This window comes from Capricornis sumatraensis, chromosome 9 (assembly GCF_032405125.1).
Source record: "Capricornis sumatraensis isolate serow.1 chromosome 9, serow.2, whole genome shotgun sequence".
NCBI classification, from domain to species: domain Eukaryota; kingdom Metazoa; phylum Chordata; class Mammalia; order Artiodactyla; family Bovidae; genus Capricornis; species Capricornis sumatraensis.
Genome location: NC_091077.1, coordinates 31,659,942 through 31,680,004, shown reverse-complemented (window position 1 = coordinate 31,680,004; position 20,063 = coordinate 31,659,942). Strand labels below are relative to the sequence as shown.

General features: G+C 35.0%; 1 protein-coding gene across 1 annotated transcript in view; it reads left to right on the top strand.

The window, feature by feature from the left end:
- SRFBP1 (serum response factor binding protein 1) overlaps positions 1 to 20,063 on the top strand; it is a 62,008-nt gene that overhangs the window by 26,263 nt on the left and 15,682 nt on the right. The window contains exon 4 of the mRNA XM_068981276.1: positions 10,105 to 10,176. Coding sequence (XP_068837377.1) covers positions 10,105 to 10,176 — 72 coding nt within the window. The remainder of the gene's footprint in view (positions 1 to 10,104; positions 10,177 to 20,063) is intronic.

Sequence of the window (20,063 nt, the reverse complement as noted above, 5' to 3'; positions counted from 1 at the left end):
CAGATGGTATCCAATCCTATGGACTTCCCTGTTGGCTAGTATGGTAAAGAATCTGCCTGCAATGCAGGAGACCCAGATTTGATCCCTGTGTTGGGGAGATCCCCTGGAGATGGGAACAGCTATCCACTCCAGTAATCTTGCTTGGAAAATTTTGTGGACAGAGGAGCCTGGCGGGCTGCAGTCCATGGTGTTGCAAAGAGTTGGACATGACTGAGTGACTTACAGTTTCAAACCAATCCTATAAATATTGTGTGTTTTCCTAAATGTAAATACCTGCAGTAAAGTTTAGTTTACAGATTAGGCACAGTAAGAGATTAATAGTAACTAATAATAAAATGGCACAATTTTAAAGTAGACTGTAATAAAAGTTATGTGAATGTTGATCTCTCTCCTTTATCAACTCTGCCAAAAATGTGGCAGAGGCTTCTTGATTGGCAAATGCAGCTTTCCAGTAATTTTTACATATTTCAATCCAAACCTGTTACTGAATCTGTGTAATCGTCCCTTACTTGGAGTAAAGCGAGTGTCACCTGTTGCAGTAAGTCTTCCTGTAGGCTCAGTGCTTTCTGGTGCAGCCCACAGCCATCACTAGAAATGTGTTTTGTGTTCCTGTTGTCCATCCACAAATTTAGTGCCTTTTCCATTTTAACTAGGTACTTATCCATGATTTTTGCAGTTTGAGGCTCAGCAGCAAAACTAGCTTGAATTTCTTTTTTTTTTCCATCATAATTTCATGGATGGAAAATTTGTTCTTACTGTGGATCTTACCAACCTCAATACAGGATTTATTATTATTATTATCAAGAACTTGCACGTTTTCACTTAAAGAAAGCACTTTACTGCTTCTCTTTGGCATATCCAAATTGCCAGTGCCACTGCTCCAAGGCTCTGTGATACCTCAGCAGTCAGTCTGATAGGAAATGGCTTCTGAATGACTAATGAGCATGAAACCTGGACAAACGGATGATTGATGTACCAGGCAGGACAGATCAAAATGGCACAAGATTTCATCACCCTACTCAGAGTGATGGCTCATGATTTAAAATTTATGAATTGTTTATTTCTGGAATTTTTTATTTTTGAACTGCCATTTACTGTGGGTAACTGAAACCGCAGAAACCAAAGCCACAGATAAGGGGCGAGTACTGTACTATTTGTTGATCTTTAGTAATGCTTTGAACTGGCTGCCAGCAAAAACCTGAAATTGGTAAAATTTTCTAATAGTAAACCTACTTTGTTTTGTTATATCATTCTCATAATAAGCAACCTAAGTTAGCTTTTCCTGTTGTCTACCAGATCAGATCTAATTCCTTGTGGGTATTAAAAGGTTTTTATCAGGTGGTCTCTCTCTTCCTGATCATTTTTGTCTGCATATTACAGTCAGCATTGTATCTCCTCCACATACTTTGTACATTGTCCTGTTTTTAAGTTTCATGGGCTTTATTTGATAACAAGGCAGAATTCACCACCTGTTACCTGCTCTTTACAAAACTAGAGTGAATCATTTTCACAGCCTTCACCATCTTCTATAACAGTGGTTTTACTGGGGGAGGTAGGGGATAAATGCACAAAGATTCATGCCTGGGATGCATATCATAATGGATGGGAGGTTTGGCCAATTTGAGAAAGGTCCCCAGTAATTTGAGTATCTTTTTATTTTCCCACCATTGAGAGCTACAACACTGAGGAGAAATTGCCCTGCTACTTCATCTTCATATGTATAGTTCTTAAGTGATAGTTTTTAACAGTCTATATTATAGTACATCTTCCCTTGTGTTATGTCAGGTCATTTGCATGTTATTTTAAAAACTACTCTTTCTGGTTATTTGTATTTTTAAACAGCGCCTGATACTCTGCACAATAGTAACATGTTTCAGATATTAATGTGCACATCTATTATAAACAGATATTTGAAGAGATATAGCAAAGCACCATTAAATTTTTCTAATCAAAATGAAGATAGATCGCTATCAAAGTTGTTTGGTAACGTTTTGTTTCTTTTTCTTATTTTCCGTCTAATGCTAATGTTTGAGATTTTATTATTGAAGAATTTTGGATTTAAGAATTTTAATTTCAAAAGTTGAACTAAAATCAACAGTAAGTTGGTAACTTTTAAAATGCGGAAAGGTGTAATTCTAACAGTGAAGAAGAATAAAGCCATTTGCATTATTTCTTGAAATTTTTAACAGGTTGGATTGATACTGTTTTTGTACCATTAACTAATTTGTGTCCTTGAGTCTGTTTCTTCACCTTAAAATTTGAAATAATTCCTGTCTGAACTATTTACTGTAGGGATTAAATAAAATATGCCACATCAATGTTCCTAGTACTATACTAGGAACATTTAATTTTTCAAGATTTTGAATGTCTGTAGTCTTTTACTCCATATAATTTGCATGGATAAAATATTATTTGAGATAGCCATTGTCTTCAATACCGTTTTTTTAAAGGTAGGCCAAAACTATTCAGTGACAGAGAGTTCCTGAACCAGAGGTCTTTTGGAGACGTAGCATACCACACAGTCCATCATCATTGTCCATGTTGCCTTATAACTTTAGACTAGTGCAGAAATCATTCTTATTCTTTGACTTTGTACTGTAGGATCAAAAAATGAAAGTTTTACCTAGTATGGTTAGAACTGTACTTTGCCTGAAGAGTTTGCACATTTTTATAATGACTTCAGAACCATCCAGATGGCCAAAGTACTTTACTTCAGCTCAACAAAAATGTACTAGGTCTGTACTTTGTATGCCAAATAGTGTGCTAATTTACAGGTGTATAGAAATCAGTAAGGCATTTGCCCTTGAGAAGCTTGTAGTCTGATGAGAGACATGGACATGTAAACAGTTTCAGTACAGTGTATTGAATACAATACACTAGAATACAGTACATCTACTGGTAGATGTATTGGAGGAGCACCACTTAGTACTGCTTTGAGGACTCAAGAAAAACTGCCTGTAATATGAAACTGACTCTTAAAAAGTGACTGACTGTAACTTCACAGGTTAGAGAATGGAGACTTGAATTTATATGGCATTATTGTGCTTTATTATTTGAATTTATAAAGGAAGTACTTGTAGGATCAAGAGTTACAAAGTTTTTAGAGTATTTTACTAGTTTGCCTAAATGAAGTTATGTTATCTGTGATAATGATGTAGATTCACATCTCAGTGTAGTCATGGATAAAGATTCATGGGGTTTTTTGTTTTTAACTTAGAAAATTAAAAAATAACAAATGTGAATGAAAGACATAGTTATAAGTATACTCTCTTGTAGTTCATTCAGCTCCTGAGCAAGAGCAGTGTTTACTAGCAGATCTGGTATATATTATACCCAATACTGAGATAACAGATACTTAGTTTAACAATTTATAATGCCTAATAGGTAAAAATAACTTTAGTATCTATTCTGTTAACAAGTATTTCTGAACACTTACCAAATGACATGCCCTTTTCTAGGCACTTAAAATATACCTGATGCTCCTCAAGTAAGAGGAGTGCTGAGGTCTGCTCATTAGATTTAGCAGTGTGGAGATTAGTGAAAACAAAAGAGATTGATGGGGATATTTGTGTTAAAAGTCTGCTTGAAGTGGCTTTAGGAGAAAAAGAGCATTTGGAGATAGCAAAAATTGGCAAGTATTATGATTAGGGTGGCTATATGACTAGATTTCCCTGGTGTTGTGGTAATCATCACTTGTCCCAGCATTATTTTTAATAGAGCCTCATTTCACTCTCAAATGGGTACTGGTTTAAACAACTAATTATATGGTCAGTGTGGTTATAATTCTTTGCTGTCATTATTCTTCTGACACCCAAATTTGACCAGTAGTATCCTTTCTAAGCTGCCTTTATGAGTTTTTGAGAGAACCCAATTTTCTTTCCTGGCGTAACAAAATGTTGCATGGATTATACTTTTTTCTGCCTTAGATTCTAATCAGCCATGTCTCTAAGAAGCCTTGCTTCATTTCAGTGACACTCAGAAACAAAGAGTTGAAACATAAATAGATCTTGATTGGGGAGAGAGAGAGTGAGAAAGCTAGGTGACTGGTTAGAGAAAGGCATTTTGCAATAAAAAATTTTAAAGCACACAGCAAAGATACTGGGGTGGGAGAATAGGAAACTTATTCAGGGAATTCTGTGTAAAGCTGAATGAATGCATATAAGACTTATGGAAAAAGAGTATTATAGTGTTAGAAAGAGGCACCGAGACCAGATAATGAAAGGATTTCAACACCAGAATAAAGGTTTCGGGCTTCTTTCTGTATTCAAGACAGTGACATAATGGTCCTTGGAATTACTGGTTGTGGAGGCAGGAAACTCAGTTACGTTATTATAACCCACACAATCCATAATGAAGTTCTGATTCTGTGGGTAAAATAATGGTAATCCAAAGGAGGGAACTAAATTCAACAGACACCACAGCAGAGTAGTGGAAAGGGGGATGGGGAGCATAGCAGAGGCATGACGAGGAGACCCGCAGTATCAGATGACTCTGAGCTGTCTAACCTGAGTAGCAGAGGCTGGAGATGCCATTAAATGCCATAGATAACACAAGAATAGGTAAAGGACAAAGACAGAGGTGTTTTATTTGGAAAAATCCCTTGGCGATATGATGACAGAGTATAACCTTATTGAAGTTCCATCTGGTGCTGTATTTAGGAGACAGTAGAACAGTATTTAGGAAATAGGGTTTTTGTTGTCACTGAAGGGTAACCATAATGACATTCCCATCTGTGGAAAAGCATGAATTTGGATGTCAATAGCTCTCTCACGAGTTATTTCAGATTCTTTATTTCAGAGAAATGCATTTATTGCTTCATTTCCAAATAGACAAAAAATATGTCCAAGAATCCAGACTTTTCTTGGCACCTTGTACGTCCCTGGTATTAGAGATTAACCTCTCATAATCTAAGATATCATGTTCCAGTTTTAATCATATTTTGGAAAGTACAAACATGTTTTATATTTTATTACATTAGAAGCCCAACCTTAATGAGAGTCTCTTGGAATTAAAAGCATCAGCTTGATTAATGCCTTCAAGTTATTTTTTGTCTTAGTGTCCGTCTCCACAACCTGATACAGAATAGTTTGGTTGCAAACATACTTTCCCCACTCAGCCAGAGACAACGTTACACTAGTTTTATGTTTAGTTATGAGTTGGTATATTCATTTGTTCAAACGAAAGCCTTTGGAGAGAAAAAAAGACAAGGAGATAGCCAAATAATCAAAATTTGAGATTAGCTAATTCCCACTGAGTTTGCTCTTTTGAGTATAAGCAAAGCCGTAGCATCTGGCACTGTGGAATAAGGAACTGAAATATTCTGCTGGGTCTGGTTATTAGTGAATGGCTGTCTTTAATGTGGGAAACTTGAGCAATGTTAGTTTAAATTAATGAGTTTCTTAAACTTTATTGGCTTCTCATTTTCTCTTTTTAAAATTGAATGGTTGAGGGTCCCCAAGGTTGAATGATTCACTGGAAGGATTCACAGGACTCAGGAAAAACAAACAAAACAACTTTTATACTCAGAATAACAGTTTATTTATACTCAAGGATACAGATTAAAATCAGCAAAAGGAAGAGGCCCATGAGGGAAGTCTAGAAAAAATCAGGCATAACCCTGTAGATGCCCTCAGCCAGTATAGTGTGGTTGCATGGACACACTCCTAGCAGAAATGTATGACAACACTTGCAAAGTGTTGCCTACCAGGGAAGCTCACTTGAGCCTTGGTGTCAGGAGTTTTATTGGGAGCCAGTCACATAGACATGAATCACCTGCATGACTCCTCCCTACTATGCAGACTCCAACTCCCCAGAGTGAAGACATAGTCATCATAAATCACATTACTAGGGTAAACTACCTGATCAACTTGGTAAGCCTGTGGCCCAAGGGCTCAGAACTTAATTCCTAGGAACTGGCCAAAGGCCAGTCCTGAAGAAGTTAGGCCTTCTCAGGAATGTGCAGTGGGAGCAGCCCAGGCCTGCTGACTTAACCCTTTCCTGCACAGGTGGAGAATTATGTGATAGCTGAAGTCCCTTATAATTCTGATGTTTTATAAACAGTAGTAACTCATATGTTGTAAAGTAGTTAATGCTTTATTTCATCTTTAAGAAGGCTTAGATAATCATAGCTATTTGAAACTTGAAATAAAAGAAACAAGTTATGCTGATGCTAGAAAACAAAGCTGAATTGAATGTTGAAAAGCAAAAAAATGTGTGTCTTATACAAGTCAAAACAAACCCTACTCACTAATGAATAAGCTTACAAGTCAGAAGATGGAAATTAAGGAAGTGAACATTAAGGGAATGTATGGAGGAAAAATTACTTAGGCCCAGTTTCAGAAGCTTAAGTTCATTTAGCATTTGATTAGCAAATTATTGATATTTTTAATTTCTCAAGCACTTAACGATAAATTTAGACATCTTTTTTTAGTGAAAAATTTTTGCAGCATTTTTGTACAGTTGTGTAAAATGCTCAAGTTTTACTTGTCTAGTATAATGTTAGTCTCTCACTCATTTTAAACTTGTTTAGTGAAGTATTCAGTATTTAACACCTTTTACATAGTTCTGATATCTTCATTTTCCCATTGTTTTCTCCATGGTTTTCTAATTGAGAATAGTTTTGCATTTTAATATTGTCATTCATTTTCCCTTTTAATGTGCTTAGGTCATATTTAAAATTTATTTGATTTAAAAGTGTTCAACATTTTCTTTTCATAAGTTGAAATATACCTAGGCATTTTTTTTTCCCCCAGAGTCCATAATGTATGACTTCAGTATAAAATTTGCAAATTACCATCTGTAATAATGCATCTTGTTCTGCATTTAAAGTTGCAGAATTTTTTGAAATGGTTAAATTCAACTTAAAATAGAGAAAGCTCTAAAATTTAAGAAAAATACTTTTATCTGAAAAAAGATACTAGAAATAGTTTTATATAAAAGAAAGCTAAGTGTTCCTATCTTAGTCATTTTACTTATCATTAACCCCAAATACTATAAATGGCATAGTGCAAAATTATCATATAAGCACTGAAATGATGTCTTTTCTCTCACATTTTTACTAGTATTTTCTTAACCATGTTGAGGGCTTCCCTGGTGGCTCAGACATTGACGAATCCGCCTGCAATGCATGAGACCCGAGTTTGATCCCTATGTCAGAAAGATCTCCTGGAAAAGGGAATGGCACAGTCTTCTTGCCTGGAGAATTCTATGGACAGAGGAGCCTGGTGGACTACAGTTCATGGGTTGCAAAGAGTTGGACACGATTGAGTGACTAACACTATGTTTAAGTCCAGTGCATGAGGGGATCATACAGCCTTTCTACACTGAGTATGTATAATGTTTTTGGAATAGGAACAGAGCTGTTGTGTAAAAGTGTCTTTTCCTGGGTCTAGAAATGAATCTTAATTTTTGAGTTGGTATGAAGTCTTTTCTTTTATGGCACCTACCTGGCTTATTAGCTAGTGTGGTTTTCTGGCCATTCACAATGTATCTATATGTTTCAGTGAGTTCTTAAGTAGTATTTAGCCTTTTCCTGCTATACCTAAGAATTAAGGTAGTATAGAATACTTTTGAGCAGTAATGTTCTACTTTGAAACAAATACTCTAGTGGGTCCTTGTAGTTTTTTCTAGTATTTGTCTTTTCTTTGCTTTTCTAAAGAAAAAGCCCACATTGGCATCAAAAAATTCTTTGGAAATTCTGAATTTGACTTTTCTGTTGATAAGAGACTTTACTGACCTCTCACTGAGGAATAAGCATTTTAAATTTCTTCGCCCTGGTCCACTTCTGTTGAATAAATGTGTCATTGTACTAGGATCAGATACTCAAAGATGAGTAAGAAACCATTCTCACCCTTGAAAAACTTATACTCTAGGCTCTTCATTCCATTTTCCCATCAAGAAAATGAAATGAAAGACAAGATTAACATAAGCATAAATTATTCCCCAAATTTTTTATGTTGTTCCTCGGACCTTTTGACCAGATGGCTTACTGCCTAACCATGTTCAAGCTAGCTTCTTCCCATGTACTTGAAGTGGAAGTGTTCCCAAGATGCTGGTTAGATTATACGTCAATTTCTGAATAGCTAGCCTGAAAGCTGAAATTGTTGAAACTCTTTCATGACCAAGCCTCTAAATACCACTTGTCTTTTAGAGTTCTCTACTTTTTACCTAAATGAGGGCTTTTTGGAGTTTTATGTACAAAGCTTGCAATCTTACATGCTTTTCAAACTCTTATGGGAAGCCATGCATTTATAATGAAGAAAGTAGCTGAATTGTCAGGTGAGGTACTACAGCCACAACTTCCCATCCCATTTACTGCAGTAAAAAATTCCCATCATCCAAGGCTTTCTTTGAAAACTATGGATTACTTCAGATCTTGTATAAAAAAAAAAAAAAAGATTATACTATTCCCTGTAGCTTATATTACTGATCTGTTAGGCCCTAGTGAATTTTGCTATAGCAACAGGCTTTCATAATCAATTTGAAGGATAATTTATTCTTACAATATGAGTAAATTGAGTTTTGTGGCTAGATTATAATCTATCATTACAACTGCTAAATCCAAACCAAGAATAATGAAAATGGTTTCTTAAGACTTCTTCCTTTAAAAGTATATTAGATATACTGAGTCAGAATGGATACAGATTTAGAATTTGGAGCAACAATTCAAAAGTCTTGGCAGTTTACCATGAATTTCACAAGTAGACTGCATAGCTGACTTAGAAGAATTGAAAAAGGCTGTCAGTTAGGTTTCATCTTATCTTCTAAAGGAATACTAACATTTGAGGTGCTGCTCTCCATTTGGAATAACATATCAAGGAGTCTTTTCTGAAAGGCAGTTCCTGATCTTTTCTGAATAAAACTATAGGGAAGAAAGAATAACTTCATAATTTATATTTTATTACCAGATTAACTGCTTGATTTATTAAATTCCTCAGTGTCTAATTAGGATAGTTCTGAACCAAAATTCTAGTTATGGCATAGCATTTCTATTTATACAGTGTTACTTAAGCACCATTTAAAAATTTTGTATGATGTCATAGGAGATATGGTTATATTTAAAATTAAGTTAAAAATGAATTGACCCAAAACACTGAATTATGCTATTGTTGATGTTCATTGACTAAGTCGTGTCCAACTCTTTGCGACCCATGAACTGCAGAACACCAGGCTTCCTTGTTCTTCACTATCTCCAGGCGTTTGCTGAAAATGTGCATTGAGTCAGCGTTGTCATGCATTGGTCACTTAAGAAGGCTTTCTTACATCTCCTTGCTGTTCTCTGGAACTCTGCATTCAGTTGGGTATATCTTTTCTCCTTTGCCTTTCAGTTCTCTTATCTCTCAGTGGTTATCTCAGGCAACCACTTTGACTTCTTGAATTTCTTTTTTCTTGGGGATGATTTTGGCCATCACCTCCTGTTCAATGTTATGAACCTCCGTCCGTAGTTCTTCATACACTCTGTCTACCAGATCTAGTCCCTTGAATCTATACATTACCTCCACTGTATAAGCGTAAGCAATTTAAGTCATACCTGAATAAGCTTGTGGTTTTCCCTGCTTTCTTCAATTTGAGCCTGAATTTTACAATAAGGAGCTGATGATGTTAGCCACAGTTAGCTCCAGGTCTTGTTTTTCCTGACAGTATAGAGCTTCTCCATCTTCGATTGGACAGAATAGAATCAGTCTGATTTTGGTACTGACGATTCCTTAGTGCAATGCATGTCAAACTTAAACTCTGAAAGAAGCTTGTAGAAGGATATATAATAAAATTATAATTATGTAAACACTGCCAGTAATTTTATTTACTTTTCTTTGTTTTTCTGTGTTTCTTAGTTTTCTAAAATGAAAGATTAATCCTTTCCAGAGTAGAAAAATATTTGTGGTTTAGATTTTTTATATCAAGGATTAAAATTAAGTATTTCTCTGTAAATATGGGCTTTTCTTTATAAATTGATAGAATTTCCAGTGTCCTGAAATATCATTAAAATAAGTAATCATTTCTTTAAATAACAGTCCTTGAAAGCAAAACACAGGAAGAAATTCAGCTCATAATATAATGACAGTTTAAAGTTAGGCTCATAACTAAAATTAGTTTACTCTTTTACAGGAGTTGAAACCTGATGTAGTAACTAAATCTGCTCTTGGTGAAGATATCAACTTTGAAAAAATCTGCAAAAAGGTAATTTTGCAGTAAGTTAAATTTCTTTGGGGAATAGTTCCATATTTATATTCTTGACCTCATTTTTTCTTTTAACTTTTTTTCCTTGAATAAACCAGTTAATATTAGTGTATGATGATTTTCCCTATTTGAGCTCTACTGTTGCTACCAAAAAATTTTTATGATAACTAATGAATTTTACTTTATTCTTATATCACACCTCCAGAGACCTTAAAAAGTATGTTGAAGGTAATGTGGCATTTGTGTGCTAGATTGCAATTAGTCTGTTAATCTTATTATTTAGAACAAAGATTTTTTATTTTTTATTTTTTCCAAATACTAGTTTTTATAAAGAGTTAATGTCTACATTTGTCCTATGGAAATTATTTCTACCCCCTTTTTATAAGTAAGGAAATCAAAGCTCAGGAAGTAAGAAGTGAGCTAAGTAAGAGTACACCACTGTTAGGTTCACAGTTACTTACATGGACTTTTACACAGATCTTCTACCCCTTGCGTTTGCTACACTTGCTTCTTGCTTTTCCCTCTTTTTCATTTCTGCCCATTCTGCTGAAGCCTACGTAACAGTTCCACCAGGGAACAGTTTTGAATTAACTGACTTTTGTAATGATTGATTTTCTGTTTTCACTTTTATTCACGTTTGCTATAATCTGTATTATTTCTTCCACTTGTATTTGTGTGTTCTTGCTCTTTCCTCTGGTTTCTTAATTTAGAAGCTTAAATGTAGACATTTCTTTTTTTTTCTTCGAATATAAACATTTAATGCAATAAAATTCCCTCTAAGCACTGCTTTAGCTACATCTTATAAATGTGATATATTGTATTTTATTTTCTTTGATTTTAAAATGTTTTAAATTTCCCTTAAAACTTCACCTTTAACCTATGGTTTAATTAGATGGATATTGTTTAATTTCTGAACAGTTAGAGGGTTTGAAGTACCTTTTTTTGTTTTCTTTATGATCCATGAGCATACTTTTCATGATTGTTATTCTTTTAACTTTAGTATTTATGTTATTTGTTCAGAGTATGGCTTATCTTGGTGGATATTTCATGTGCACTTGAAAACAATATTATTATATTGAGATCAGTGTCCTGTAAATGTCATTTAAGTCAAGCTGATTGATGGTGTTGTACAGATGATTTACAGCTTTACTGACTTTCTGCCTGCTTGTTTTATTGATTACTAGGAGAGATGTGTTGGAATCTACAACTATAAATGACAGTTTTCCTATTACAGCTTTAAGAAAAAAAAATACTCTTAACTCTACATTTATGTACACTAGTACTCATTTCTCTGCAATTAATTGATATTAGAGATTAGAATTTTAAAACATTTTATCGTAAGAAGGCCAGAAAATGAAAGCTTGTTGTATGTTTGAGGAAAGGGAACATTTGTTTTTGTTGTTATGGGTCCTTGTCAGGAAAGCAACACCAAAATGTCAGGAGCATGATTTTACAGCTTCTTTATTTTGATTCTACCTGATTCTACAGTAAATATTCTTACTTCATAGCATTCATTTATAGAGAGGAAAAAAATTTAGTTCTATAATACTTTTTTATTTGGTGTATATGTTTCTGACAAAAATAATGACATGTTAAATAGAATAGTGGTAATTGTATAAAAATATGGTAGAATGTATTTGTTTTCTCTTAAGAGTTTAAAAAAATAATAATTTAAGGTTTTTACCAGAATATTTCTCATTTTCTTGTTGCTGCACCCTAAGAGTATCTCAGTAATATTTAATCTATGATGGGAATAAAAACCAATTTATTTTTGTTGCCTAATATTATGTTTCCATTTAAATTCCAGCTCTGAAGCTTGACAGTATTTTTTTATTGGAACTTGAAAATATCCAAAATAATATATCTTTGTCTTTTTTTCTTTGAACTTTTCAATCTGATTATTTTCACTTGGAAGGTTACTGTTAGTTAATGTATGTGTAGTGTTTGTAAAATCAGGTTTCTTTAGTGCATCTTATTTCATTTACAACCTTTTGTTTAACCTTCCAGTGTGTGAAATGTCATCCTAAAAAAATGGGTCTGTATTCGCTTATCATTTATATTTTCTGAATAGTAAATTCATTTGCATATCACTAGATTTATAGTTACGAGATGTATCATAAACACATAGAAAGTTTGGATCAAACTGGAATGTTGTCAAGCAAAAAAAAAAAATTTCATTACATTTCTGCCCTTTCAGTACCTTCCTCCAAATGAAAGGAAGGAAAGGGAGGTAGAGAAGAACAAAGGAAGACGGTTCTGTTTTATAGGTCTTGATGGAACACTTGAGGATTTAGAGCCAAGGGATAATTGCCTTGCTTAAGAATGGTTTCAGATTCCTCCTGAGCTATTTGATTTCAGCTATTTTGTTACTGTTTTATTTCATTTATGATATTCTTCCCATTGAATTAATGTTCTTCTGTATCAAATATGTTAATAAGTTAGCTGAGTGTCATGGAGAGAAGACTGATTTGTTTGCCACAGGAAGGGAAGTTAATTAAAGATGACCAAAGAGGTAGTATAAGGCTATTACATAGAGCTTATACATTTGAAGCTGTCTGACCATCAGAATAGAGCAGAACAAGCTGATTTGTGTAACTCCTTAGAGCTTGCTTAGTTCTTCCATATACACTAGTATCTCAGTTGATCTTACAGCATTAATTTCAAGTGTAAACATTCATGTGTATACATGCATGTGTGTACGTGTGTGTAGTAATACTAGTAGTATCTTCATTTTCCAAATTCAGAAATGGTTAGAAAGATTAAGTAGCCAGTTAATATTTGTATGAGAGTTTTAAAACTATAGAGTTTGGGCACTAGAACTGTGACATTTCCAGACAGTTATTGCCAGAATTTCAAGGACTTCTCAAATCCAAATGTCTGTTATAGGCAGAACAGTTGGCCAGGCACTATGGAAAAAAGGAAAGGAATAGAACATAGTTATTTTAAAGGATAAGAGGAAGCAAATTAATACTTGCTAACATCTACTAGTAGCTGACTTGTTAGATACTTTATATACATTAGCTTTCTCATTAAGATGATAATAATCTCATTTAACAGATGAGACAGTGGGCCCAGAAGGGTCAAAATATACCTGTGGTCAATCAGTAGGAAATGTTAGATCCAAGGTTTAGATCTAACCAAAGTCTCTGCCTGAAAAATGAAATTTTAGGACAAAAGGATATAATAAGTCTCTCTATATAAAAGCATTTTGGAATCATGGGATTTTAAGAGTTTAATGAATACAGAAAAATCTCCTGTTCTTCTAAATGTGGACTCTAAGCCCTTTACTTGTCACAATTCTTCTGATTCAACTAAAAGGACTGTTTCTTTTTATATTTCTAAATGTTTTTAATAAATACAAATATGAATGTGTTGACTTCTATCTTTCTTTTTTTTTAGTTTTTTGAATGTTGTTTTTTTAATATAAATTTATTTATTTTAATTGGAGGTTAATTACTTTACAATATTGTATTGGTTTTGCCATACATCAACATGAATCTGCAACAGGTATACATGTGTTCCCCATCCTGAACCCCCCACCCTCCTCCCTCCCCGTACCATCCCTCTGGGTCGTCTCAGTGCACCAGCCCCAAGCATCCAATATCATGCATCGAACCTGGACTGGTGATTCGTTTCATATATGATATTATACATGTTTCAATGCCATTCTCCCAAATCATCCCACCCTTTTCCTCTCCCACAGAGTCCCAAAGACTGTTCTATACATCTGTGTCTGTTTTGCTGTCTCGCATACAGGGTTATCGTTACCATCTTTTTAAATTCCATATATATGCATTAGTATACTGTATTGGTGTTTTTTCTTTCTGGCTTACTTCACTCTGTATAATCGGCTCCAGTTTCATCCACCTGATTAGAACTGATTCAAATGTATTCTTTTTTACTGGCTGCGTAATACTCCATTGTGTATATATACCACAGCTTTTTTATCCATTCATCTGCTGATGGACATCTAGGTTGTTTCCATGTCCTGGCTATTATAAACAGTGCTGTGATGAACATTGGGGTACACGTGTCTCTTTCAATTCTGGTTTCCTCGGTGTGTATGCCCAGTAGTGCGATTGTTCTATTTCCAGTTACTTAAGGAATCTCCACACTCTTCTCCATAGTGGCTGTACTAGTTTGCATTCCCACCAACAGTGTAAGAGGGTTCCCTTTTCTCCACACCCTCTCCAGCATTTACTGCTTGCAGACTTTTGGATCGCAGCCATTCTGACTGGCGTGAAATGGTACCTCATTGTGGTTTTGATTTGCATTTCTCTGATAATGAGTGATGTTGAGCATCTTTTCATGTTTTGTTAGCCACCTGTATGTCTTCTTTGGAGAAATGTTTATTTAGTTCCTTAGCCTATTTTTTGATTGGGTTGTTTATTTTTCTGGAATTGAGCTGCAGGAGTTGCTTATATATTTTTGAGATTAGTTGTTTGTCAGTTGCTTCATTTGCTATTATTTTCTTCCATTCTGAAGGCTGTCTTTTCACCTTGCTTATAGTTTCCTTGGTTGTGCAGAAGCTTTTAAGTTTAATTAGGTCCCATCAAATCAATAAAATTAGAAATGAAAATGGAGAGATCACAACAGATAACACAGAAATATAAAGGATCATAAGAGACTACTATCAGCAATTATATGACAATAAAATGGACAATGTGGAAGAAGTGGACAAATTCTTAGAAAAGTACAACTTTCCAAAACTGAACCAGGAAGAAATAGAAAATCTTAACAGACCCATCACAAGCACAGAAATTGAAACTGTAATCAGAAATCTTCCAGCAAACAAAAGCCCAGATCCAGATGGCTTCACAGCTGAATTCTACCAAAAATTTCAAGAAGAGCTAACACCTATCCTACTCAAACTCTTCCAGAAAATTGCAGAGAAAGGTAAACTTCCAAACTCATTCTATGAAGCCACCATCACCCTAATACCAAAACCAGACAAAGATGCCACCAAAAAAAAAAAAAAACCTACAGGCCAATATCACTGATGAACATAGATGCAAAAATCCTTAACAAAATTCTGGCAATCAGAATCCAACAACACATTGAAAAGATCATACACCATGACCAAGTGGGCTTTATCCCAGGGATGCAAGGATTCTTCAATACCCACAAATCAATCAGTGTAATACACTACATTAACAAACTGAAGAATAAAAGCCATATGATTATCTCAATAGATGCAGAGAAAGCCTTTGACAAAATTCAACATCCATTTATGATAAAAACTCCAGAAAGCAGGAATAGAAAGAACATACCTCAACATAATAAAAGCTATATATGACAAACCCACAGCAAACATTATCCTCAATGGTGAAAAATGGAAAGCATTTCCCCTAAAGTCAGGAACAAGACAGAGTTGCCCACTTTCACCATTACTGTTCAACATAGTTTTGGAAGTTTGGGCCACAGCAATCAGAGCAGAAAAAGAAATAAAAAGAATCCAAATTGGAAAAGAAGAAGTAAAACTCTCACTGTTTGCATATGACATGATCTTCTACATAGAAAACCCTAAAGACTCCACCAGAAAATTACTAGAGCTAATCAATGAATATAGTAAAATTGCAGGATATAAAATCAACACATGGAAATCCCTTGCATTCCTATACACTAATAATGAGAAAATAGAGAAATTAAGAAAACAATTCCATTCACCATTGCAACAAAAAGAATAAAATACTAAGGAATATATCTACCTAAAGAAACTAAAGACCTATATATAGAAAACTATAAAACACTGATGAAAGAAATCAAAGAGGACACTAATAGATGGAGAAATATACCATGTTCATGGATCAGAAGAATCAATATAGTGAAAATGATTATACTACCCAAAGCAGTCTACAGATTCAATGCAATGTCTATCAAGCTACCAATGGTATTTTTCACAGAGCTAGAACAAATAATTTCACAATTTGTATGGAAATACAAAAAACCTTGAATAGCCAAAGCAATCTTGAGAAGGAAGAATGGAACTGGAGGAATCAACCTGCCTGACCTCAGGCTCTACTACAAAGCCACAGTCATCAAGACAGTAAGGTACTGGCACAAAAACAGAAATATAGATCATTGGAACAAAATAGAAAGCCCAGAGATAAATTCACACACATATGGACCCCTTATCTTTCACAGAGGAGGCAAGAATATACAATGGATTAAAGACAATCTCTTTAATAAGTGGTGCTGGGAACACTGGTCAACCACTTGTAAAAGAATGAAACTAGATCACTTTCTAACACCATACACAAAAATAAACTCAGAATGGATTAAAGATCTAAATGTAAGACCAGAAACTATAAAACTCCTAGAGGAGAACATAGGCAAAACACTCTGACATACATCACAGCAGGATCCTCTATGACTTCTATCTTTAGGTAAAACCTAGAATTGAAGTCGAGTTAATGTTAAAAGTACTGCTACTAGCTTTCTACCTGTATGAGTTCCTTTAGTCAATTTGATTTCTATTTTTAACTGATGGAAGACTGTTTTACTATGATGTTTCGGTTTCTGCCATAAGCAGTACATTACAATCTATTCATGCTGCTTCTGGCAGAAACCAACACATCATTGTGTATATATATACCCTCCCCCTTGAGCCTCCCTCCACTCACTCCAACCCATCCCTCTAGGTCATCACAGACCACCAGGCTGAGCTCCCTGTATTTATAACAATTTCCCATTAACTGTTTTACACACGATAGATGATACACATGATAGTATCAATACATATACAAGACAACAAGTGTGGACACAAGTCTATTCTGTACTAGGTTTTTCAGTACCATTTTTCTAGATTCCATGTGTGAGTGTTAATATATGATTCCTGTTTTTCTCTTTCTGGCTTACTTTACTCCGTATAAGAGGCTCTAAGTTCATCCACCTCCTCACTACAACTGACTCAAATTTGTTCCCTTTATGGCTGAGGAATGTTTCATTGTATTTATGGTACCACATCTTCTTTATCCATTCATCTGTCGATGGATGTCTGGTTTGCTTCCGTGTCCTGCTGCTGCTGCTGCTAAGTCGCTTCAGTCGTGTCTGACTCTCTGCAACCCCATAGACGGCAGCCCACCAGGCTCCCCCGTCCCTGGGATTCTCCAGGCAAGAACACTGGAGTGGGTTGCCATTTCCTTCTCCATGTCCTAGCTATTATAAATATTGTTGCAGTGAACATTGGGGTACATGTGTCTTTTAGAATTGTGTTTTTCTCAGGGTATATGCCCAGTAGTGGTATTGCTGGGACATATGGTAGATTTATTTATAGTTCTTTTAAGGAATGTCCATACTGTTTCCCATAATGCAGAAGGATTCCCTTTTCTCCACACCATCTCCAGCATTGATTGTAGATTTTTTGGTGATGACCAATCTGACTGGTGTGAGGTGATGCCTCATTGTAGTTTTGATTTGCATTTCACTAATAATAAGTGATGTAGAGCATCTTTTCATGTGTTTATTAGCCACCTCTATATTTTGTTTGTGGAGACATGTCTGTTTAGGTCTTCTGCCCATTTTTGATTGGGTTGTTAGTTTTTCTGATATTGAGCTGTATGAGCTGCTTATATATTTTGGAGACTAATCCTTTGACATTGCTTCATTTGCAGTTATTTTCTCCCATTCTGAGAGTTGTCTTCTCATCTTGTTTATGGCTTTCTTTGCTGTGCAAAAGCTTTGAAGTTTTATTAGGTCCCATTTGTTTATTTTTGTTTTATTTCCATTAATCAAGGAGGTGGGTCAGAGAAAATATTGCTGTGATTTATGTCAGAGAGTACTGCCTGTGTTTTCCTCTAAGAGCGTTATAGTTTCTAGTCTTAACATTTAAGTATTTAATCCATTTTGAGTTTATTTTTGTGTGTGTTGTTAGGAAGTGTTCTAATTTTATTCTTTTACATGTATCTGACCAGTTTTCCCAGCACCACTTTTTGAAGAGGTTTTCTTTTTTCCATTGTATATTTTTGCCTCCTTTGTCAAAAATAAGGTGCTCATGTATACATGAGTTTATCCCTGGGATTTCTGTCTTATTTCATTGGTGTATATTTCTGTTTTTGTGCCAGTACCATACTGTCTTGGAGGACTGTAACTTTGTAGTATAGTCTGAAGTCAGGGAAGTTGATACCTCAGCTTGGTTTTTCTTTCTCATGATTGCTTTGGCTATTTGTCGTCTTTTGTGTTTCCATATAAATTGTGAAATGTTTAGTTGTAGTTCTGTGAAAAATGCCATTGATAATTTGGTAGGAATTGCATTGATTTGTAGATTGCTTTGGGTAGTACAGTCATTTTGACAATATTGATTCTTCCAATCCAAGAATATGGCAGATTTCTCCATCTGTTTGTGTAGTTATTGGTTTCCTTTATCAGTGTCTTATAATTTTCTGCATGTAGGTCTTTTGTTTCCTTAGGTAATTTTATTCCTAGATATTTTATTCTTTTTGTTGGAAAGGTGAATGAGATTGTTTCCTTAATTTCTCTTTCTGATTTTTCATTGTTAGTGTATAGAAATGCGAGGGATTTCTGTGTATTGATTTTATATGCTATGACTTTACTAAATTCATTGATTAGCTCTAGTAGTTATTTTGCAGTATTTTTAGGGTTTTCTATGTGTAGCATCATGTCATCTGCAAACAGTGAGAGTTTTACTTGTTTTCCAGTCTGGATTCCTTTTTCTTCTTTAATTGCTGTGGCTAATGGCAACCCACTCCAGTACTCTTGCCTGGAAAATCCCATGGACAGAGGAGGCTGGTAGGCTGCAGTCCATGGGGTCTCTAAGAGTCAGATATGACTGAGTGTCTTCACTTTCACTTTTCACTTTCATTGGAGAAGGAAATGGCAACCCACTCCAGTGTTCTTGTCTGGAGAATACCAGGGACAGGGGAGCTTGGTGGGCTGCCGTCTGTGGGGTCTCACACAGTCAGACACGACTGAAGCGACTTAACAGCAGCAGCAGGACTTCCAAAGCTATACTGAATAATAGTGGTAAGTGTTCCTGATCTTAGAGGAAAAGCTTTTAGTTTTTCACTGTTGAGAATAATGTTTGCTGTGGGTTTCTTGTGTATGGCCTTTATTATGTTGAGGTAAAAATTCCTCCTGCAAATTTTCTGGAGAGGTTTTTTTTATTATTATTATTATAAATGGGTGCTGAATTTTGTCAGAAGCTTTCCCTGCATCTATTGAGATGATTATATGGTTTTTATTTTTCAGTTTGTTAATATGGTGTATCACTTTGATTTATTTGCATATATTGAAGAATCCTTGCATCCCTTGGGTAAACCCCACTTGATAATGGTGTTTGTTCCTTTCAATGTGTTGTTGGATTCTGTCCGTTAGAACTTTGTTGAGGATTTTTGCATCTATGTTCATCAGTGATATCAGCCTGTAATTTTCCTTTTCTGTGATATCATTGTCTGGTTTATCAGGATGGTGATGCCTCGTAGACTGAGTTTGGGAGTTTTCCTCCCTCTGCAATTTTTTAGAACAGTTTGAGCAGAGATAGGTGTTAGTTCTTCTCTAAGGCAACAACATTTCAAAGGAATGAACATTGCATGTAAGAGAGCTGTTCCACTTTTAGACTCTCGTTTATATTTACATGTACATTCTCAAAATTCTTTTCAAAATTGAGCACCAAATGTTTTGTGTTCACAGAAATACCCATATGCCAAAATAAAATTTTTCCATTCAAAGATGAGGTGTTTTCCCTTTTTTATTTAATTTATTTGAAATGGAAGAAACTGGAGTTGTGTGAAAACCACAGTTTCCTGAGAATGCTCCAAGGCAAACACTATGTCAACTTCAAATAAGGAAAGTTGTGGTTTCCTGCATATCTCCCAATATTGTGATGACTGTTTCTTGCAGGTGTGGAAGAGAGATTAACAAATCTCTAT